Consider the following 7,500-nt stretch of genomic DNA (forward strand, 5'->3'; position numbering starts at 1 on the left):
ATCTTTTCCTCCCAATGCTTAGGCTCTTCATTATTTCGTACATCAAGTATTTCGTAGATTTATTAGTTTCTTTTTTGTGTCTATTTTTATTATTATTTAATGCTTCTGTTTTCTATTTTCTTTTGTTTCCTTCTTTCCTTCCTTCTTCTCTGTCTCCTATTGTTAAAAGAGATTTTATGTATCTCTTTCATTTCTTGCATTTTATATATATATATTTTTTCCTAGTCTGTCAGTCTACTCCATTCTAATTAATGTCTGAATGCATAGTCATGATTAGGGTAAAAATACTTTGTTTTTCATCTTTTCTCTGACTTGTTTTTTTTCCTCTTTCTTCTTCTACCCTCATCAATTTTCTTCTTCTTTTCTAGTACGTACATAGGACTTGGTGCATTATTAGATCTTTCCCCTTAGATCTTTCTTTAAAATAAAAATAAAAGTTTCAAAATCTCTCCCATTCCTCAAAAAAAAAGGAAAAAAAATCAATACGTTATTAGACCTGACTTCTCCTTATGACTTTAAAACTAAGCCCCCCCCCCTCCCCCAGAAATAAGGAGGGAGAAAAAAAGAAAACACTTCTTAAGCCTTTCTCAAAAAAATAAATGTATAAATAGATAAATAAAATAAAATAAATGAAAAGTGAAAAATAAGATTAATAGCTCTGAAACCTTCCTCTTTGAAACGTAGTTCTTTCCTTGACGACTCAATCCCGTTCCTCATTCTTCAGTTCTATTTTTTTCTCTCTCTCTTCACAACCTCCATACTCATGCTGCCCATCCTTCCATCCTTTTTGGAAACATCTCTGTAGTCCCTCACAGCCTCCATACTCATACTCATGGGTGTGGAGGCATGATATAATCCCCCTCTCCCTCCCTCTCTCTCTCTCTCTCTCTCTCTCTCTCTCTCTCTCTCTCTCTCTCTCTCTCTCTCTCTCTCTCTCTCTCTCTCTCTCTCTCTCTCTGCCCCTCACAACCTCCATACTCATACTCATCACTCACGCTTCATCTTATTACTACATGACCTTGGATGTCTAGCACATTTATTTTGCTTTCAGCCATTAACTTATCACTCGCCCTCACGTACCTCTCTCTCTCTCTCCCTGCCCCTCCCTCTCAACCCCCTCCCTCAGGGTCTGTACTCAACGGTTCGGACAAGCCAGCTCTCCTTAAGCAGTAACCCCGACCTAGACTTCCGGTACACTAGCGTCTACACCCAGCTAGGGATGTACCGGGGCCGAGTCGTCGCCGTCAAGCAGGTGTCGAGTAAGGCGGTTGACGTCACGAGGAAGTTGAAGAAGGAGCTGAAGACGGTGAGTGGGAGGGAAGAGGGAAGGTTGGAAGGAGGAGAAGGAAAGGGAAAGGTTGGAAGGAGGAGGAGGAGGAAGAGGAGGAAAGGGCAAGGTCGGAAGGAGGAGAAGGAAGAGGAGGAAAGGGGAAGCTTAGAAGGAGTATCAGGAGGAGGAGGAGGAGGACGATGACGACGTGTGTGTGTGTGTGTGTGTGTGTGTGTGTGTGTGTGTGTGTGTGTGTGTGTGTGTGTGTGTGTGTGTGTGTATGTGTGTGTGTGTGTTGAATAGAGAGATTTAGAGAGAGAAAGAAAGAGAAAGAGAGGGAGGGAGAGAGAGAAAGAGAAATATAGATATAAAGAAAGAAAGAAAGATACAAAGAAAAAAAACAGAGAAAGAAAGAAGAAGAAGACAAAGCAAGAACAGAAAGAAACAGAACAAGAGACAGAGAGAGAGATGTCTGCGTATGAATATACCTAAAAATAGATCTACAGACCGTGCATATCAAGAGGCTATTACGGTTATCTCCTTACAAGAAAATCCTCAACAACCTTTTATTCCACAAATATTCTTTTAGCCTTTTCTTGTGGGTTGTGATTCTCTCCCTATAATGTACATGATGTGGCTACATGCTTATAGTGATGATGATGATGGTGTGAGAATAATGATAATAACTACCGCTGTAAAGATAATATAATGATGAAAATGATAATAACATTAATAATAGGGGTAATGATAATAATGATAATAATAATAATAATAATAATAATAATAATGATAATAATAATAATAATAATAATAATAATATTAATAATAATAATTATAAATTAATAATAGTAATAATAATAACAATAATAATATAATAATAATAATAATAATAATAATAATAATAATAATAATAATATTAATAATAATTATAATAATAATAATAACAGCAGCAGTAGTAGTAGTAGTAATAACAGAAATAAAATAATAATGATGACAGCAATAATAATAATAATGAAAATAATAATAATAATAATAATAATAATAATAATAATAATAATAATAATAATAATAATAATAATAATAATAGTAATAATAATGCTAACGATATTGATAATAGTAATAATAACAGAAATAAAATAATAAAGTTTATAATAATAATGATAGAAATATATAAAAAAAAATAAAATAATAATAAAGATAATAATAATAATCATAATGACAATAATATTGATAATAATATAGATGATGATGATGATAAACAATGATAGTAATGATAATAATAATGATAGTAATACTAATAATGATAATAATAATAATGATAATGATAATGATAATGATAAGGTAATAATAATTATAAAGAGAAGAAGAGAAAAAATATGATAATGGGGGTAATGATCACAATACCGATAACACAACCACTACTTCCCTTCAGATGAGAGACCTGCGCCACGATAACCTGTTGGGCTTCATCGGCGCTTGCGTGGACCCGCCCCATGTCTGCATTGTGACCGAGTACTGCTCGCGCGGGTCGCTGAAGGTCGGACGCTGGTCGTGTGGTTCTTCTTTGTCTGCATTTTAAAACCGTCTTTATTGGCGATCTTGATATGTATATATATATATATATATATATATATATATATATATATATATATATATATATATATATATATATATATATGATATATATGATATATATATATAATACATATTTATATAATATATATACATATATGTATAACATATATACCCACGCATATATTTTTTTACTGTCCATTTATCTGATTATTTATCTGTTTTGCTTACTGATCATTTGGTGTTTTGTTGTCTCTCTTATACATACCAAAGGAGCAGTATAATTATATTTGGGGCCTTAAAAACTATTCAGTTCCCTCTGTTAATACGTTAGCTTTATTCTGGTGTGTATTTTCACTTTACATATGTACATAGAGATAAGTGTTTTTATATATGTACTATGAGAGATAAGTATTTTAACATTTCTCACTTCGCAAATGTGCTTTGCCCAATTTCTTAAAGAGATACATGACACTTGAATTATCCTTATGATCATTTCGTTAACTTGCTTTACCCTTTCTGTTTACATGGTTAGAGATATACATGGTATCCCTAGCCAAGCTCCTGTCATTACCATAATTTACTGATTCTATATGCCTCTGTGATTAACATGTTTTATTGATTGACTGATTAATTGCTTTGTTTATTATATATCTTTATATATAATTATATATCAATTTCTTTCATTTGTTTATATAATCATTTATTCATCTATTAATCTATTCAATAACTTATTCAGTCATTCACATTCTTTCCTTCATTCATTCATCCATTTATTGATTCATTTATTTATAAATATACATCAATTTCCTTCATCCCTTCACTTTTTAATCAATATTTTACGTCTAATTTACATATCTATTTATCTAGCTTTTACATCTCATTTACATTCATTCCTCCATCCCTGGTTTTATTTATTTATCTCTATTTTGCGTCTCTAACACCCGGCCGTGTTTATGTCTCCTTCAGGATCTTCTGGAGAATGAGGACGTTAAGTTAGACAATATGTTCATCGCTTCCTTGGTGGGGGACATTGTGCAGGTGGGTGTAACGAATCGCTCTTGTGAACTTTCGTGAGATCGAACTCCATGTGTGGCGTCGGTTAGGAGGGCGTTGGGGAGTTGGAGAGGTGTATTTAGGATTGGTTTTGGGGGACTTTGGATTAATAGAAACTTCTGTGGTAACGCAAATATAAACGTACAAACTCGCATATATACATACGCACACGCGAGCAAAAGAAATAAACAGCACACATAAACACACGAGCGCGCGCGCACGCACACACACACACACACACACACACACACACACACACACACACACACACACACACACACACACACACACACACACACACACACACACACACACACTAAACACATACATATGATAATAAACACACATATAATAGTCATATTACAACAATATATATATATATATATATATATATATATATATATATATATATATATATGTATGTATATATATATATATATATATATATATATATATATATATATATATATATACATACATATATATATATATATATATATATATATATATATATATATATATATATATATATATATACACACTCATAATCCTACGAATCCATTATATTTTGTTCTTTACACCATTTTTCCACCTCTTCAGATAAACATGTCATTGTATATTTGCATATTTACTAATACTCTTACGGTAAATATAGTTATGATAGCAAACATTACATCACATGGTAGTATATATGGATGATGATATTACTGCTATTTAGATAAAAAACAAACATCTTTAAACAATAAATAATATAATAGAAATAATAAGTAAAGATAGTATAATAAATATGGAATAATATACAAAAAAATAACAGATAAAAATAAACATCTTTAAAAATATTATCCCCATCACTTTTTTCTTTTCTTTCTTTCTTTCTTATGCATAGTACAGGCACATTTAAAAAATATTAACATCTCCATCAGTTCCTTTATCTTGCTTTTTTTTCTAACTTATGATAAGGTTTCATTAAAAATATATTTTAAAATATTATTAATATCCCCAATCACTTTTTTTCCCTTTCTTTCTTTCTTTCTTATTTATGTATAATATTTCCGAGAATCTTACTCCCAACCAGCTGTCAATACAACGTCCTCGCTGCTCCTCTTTAGTTGCAAATCTTGCCTCGGGAAAGACACAGCTGTTGTGCTTCGGGTATGCAATAAAAAATCCTTCAGGCAATACGAAGGGAAACACCTGCGCTTCAACATTGAAATTAGTTGCTCATGGAAGAATTATTCTGTATTATTTTCGGCTCGCATATGGTGTTGTGACTGACTTGTTTATAGTGTTGATAGCGTTGTTTTTAAGTTGTGTATTTGTTATGATCGTTAGTGGTGGTGGTTGTTATGGTGGTTGCAATGGTAATGGAGGGAGGTGTTTATAATGGTTGGTGGGTATTTAATTTCTTGTAGTATATTTAGTGTATGACTGTCAATTTAGTATATTTAGCTAATTGTTGTATATTTAATAAATTGCAGTATGTTTAATGCATTGCAGGATATTTAGTGTATAGTTATTTATTTAGTTTATTGCAGTTTATTTAGTTTATTTCTATATATTTTATCGCAGTATATTACACTACTGCAATGTATTTAGTTTAATGCAGCATATCAAATTCACTGCAGAATATTTTATTTAGGTGTAGAAGTAGTTATGACAGTAACAGTGGAATTTATGCAGCAGAAGCAACTGTGAAATTAAATGCAGCAGAAGTAACAGTGTAGGGCTTGCAGAACAATAATAGCAGCAATACTGCTTTACATTAGTGGTAATGAATAAGTAATAGAGTGGTAGCAGTAGCTCTAACATTAGTAGATGCAGTGAGATCAGGATCAGCATCAGCATTAATCGCATTGTCAGCAATGATTTGGAATGATAGGTGCAACATAAGATTTAATGTAACATAATTGGTTGATACATTAGCATGGGAGAGACAAAAACGCTCACAGCAGTTGCAGATAGAACATTCGAAGCAACTTCTGTAACAGTATATTTTGAAATCATTAGTATAGTGTTATAGAATTCAAGTGCCTTTAATGCTTTTGTTCCGTTATATCTTTGGGCAGTAACATCATCATCCATAAATCCATGTTCATTGGAAAGATGTTCAGACTTTGTTCAGAATCCCAAGGGGTTTAAAATAACGCTTAGTTGTAGTAACATAAGGAATGATAACAATATTAACATACCAGTTAGACTTCAGATATATCCAGTCACGCAACTGCAAGTTTATAATACACAATAACCCACATGCATACAACATCAAGGTGATATAAAATACCCTTGAATATGAATTAACAGTAACTTACTCATGAACATACAACCACAGCGCCCTAAATCTAACAACACAATAACCCCGATCCACCTATAGGATCAACAACCTAAAACATACGACAACAACAGAATCCATCAACCAAAACAACAAAAACAACAAACTATCCACGACCATACGTGCATTATCAACTCCCGCCATGCATTTTTCTTCCTCACAGGGCATGGTATACCTGCATGACTCTCCTGTGAAGTCCCACGGTAACCTGAAGACATCCAACTGCCTCGTGGACTCCCGCTGGGTGGTGAAGATAACGGACTTCGGAATTCACGAGCTCAAGGCGGGGACGGAGACAGCTGCTGCTTTGGCCGACGCCAGCGAGACACAGCGCAAATGTACAGGTGGGCTTTGACTGTAGTTTGATGCGCTTCTATATACAGGTGGGGTAAAGGGGCTTTCATTCAACACGTTATTATGGTCACAGAAGATACGTCGTGATATTTCAAAACCCAATAACAGCTCCTCTTTAGATTGATAAAAAAAAAGTTTTTTACTGTGTCTTTTGAGAAACACTTTTTGAGTTCTAAACGTTTTGTTCTATTATTAGTGTGTTTCATTTTACACTTTCTGTGGTTTTTATATGCGTTTGTGACGTGAGATGAGACATGAAATGAAATGGCGAAAGCGAGAGACATAAAAAAATCTGATGATCAAAGTCAATCAACGCCATGAGCATTTTTACTGCTATTTTTATTTCATTGTAAAGAAATACTTTTATTGTAAGCGAGGAAGAGAGAAAGAGAGAAAGAGAGAGAGAGAGAGAGAGATGAAGATACTTCTCATAATAAGCGGTAGTTGTATTTGAGTGTATTTGAGAAATACATGAAGCCTCCTAAATTACTAGCGCTATAAGTTTAGGCGTTAAGTTTTGCGAAAAATTATGACATATTCCATGATTCATGACGGTAATGAGGTCATGCAGATGAAGACCCAAGACCCCAAACTTCTCGGGGAAATAGTTATCGTTAATTATCTCATGGCTAATTATGCCAAGTGGAGCTAATCAAGTTTTTTTTTTATCAATTCGGCTCAAGAGAAGGAGTGGGTTTGGCATCTGTACGTGGGTGGGTTTTTGAGGGCGTCTGGGTCTTTTTTTTCTCTCTCTTTCTCTTTTTCTCTTTCTGTGTCTCTTTTGTCTTTTTTTTTTCTTGTTTTTTTCTGTTTTTCTCTCTGTGTGTCTCTCCCTACGTAGATTTTGGCTGTTTGAATGTATGTCTGTGCGCTTTTCTCTTTCTCTTTTTCACTGTCTTTGGCTCTCTCTCTCTCTCTC

At 33.4% G+C, this 7,500-nt stretch overlaps 1 protein-coding gene across 1 annotated transcript in view; it reads left to right on the plus strand.

Annotated features, from left to right (window-relative positions):
* The window catches only part of LOC119584349 (guanylate cyclase 32E-like), a 51,466-nt gene that overhangs the window by 23,666 nt on the left and 20,300 nt on the right, over nucleotides 1-7,500 (plus strand). Inside the window, exons 7-10 of the mRNA XM_037932912.1 lie at nucleotides 1,127-1,306; nucleotides 2,703-2,807; nucleotides 3,812-3,883; nucleotides 6,391-6,571. Of these exons, the coding sequence (XP_037788840.1) occupies nucleotides 1,127-1,306; nucleotides 2,703-2,807; nucleotides 3,812-3,883; nucleotides 6,391-6,571 (538 nt within the window). The remainder of the gene's footprint in view (nucleotides 1-1,126; nucleotides 1,307-2,702; nucleotides 2,808-3,811; nucleotides 3,884-6,390; nucleotides 6,572-7,500) is intronic.

This window comes from Penaeus monodon, chromosome 18 (genome assembly GCF_015228065.2).
Source record: "Penaeus monodon isolate SGIC_2016 chromosome 18, NSTDA_Pmon_1, whole genome shotgun sequence".
Taxonomy (NCBI): Eukaryota; Metazoa; Arthropoda; class Malacostraca; order Decapoda; family Penaeidae; genus Penaeus; species Penaeus monodon.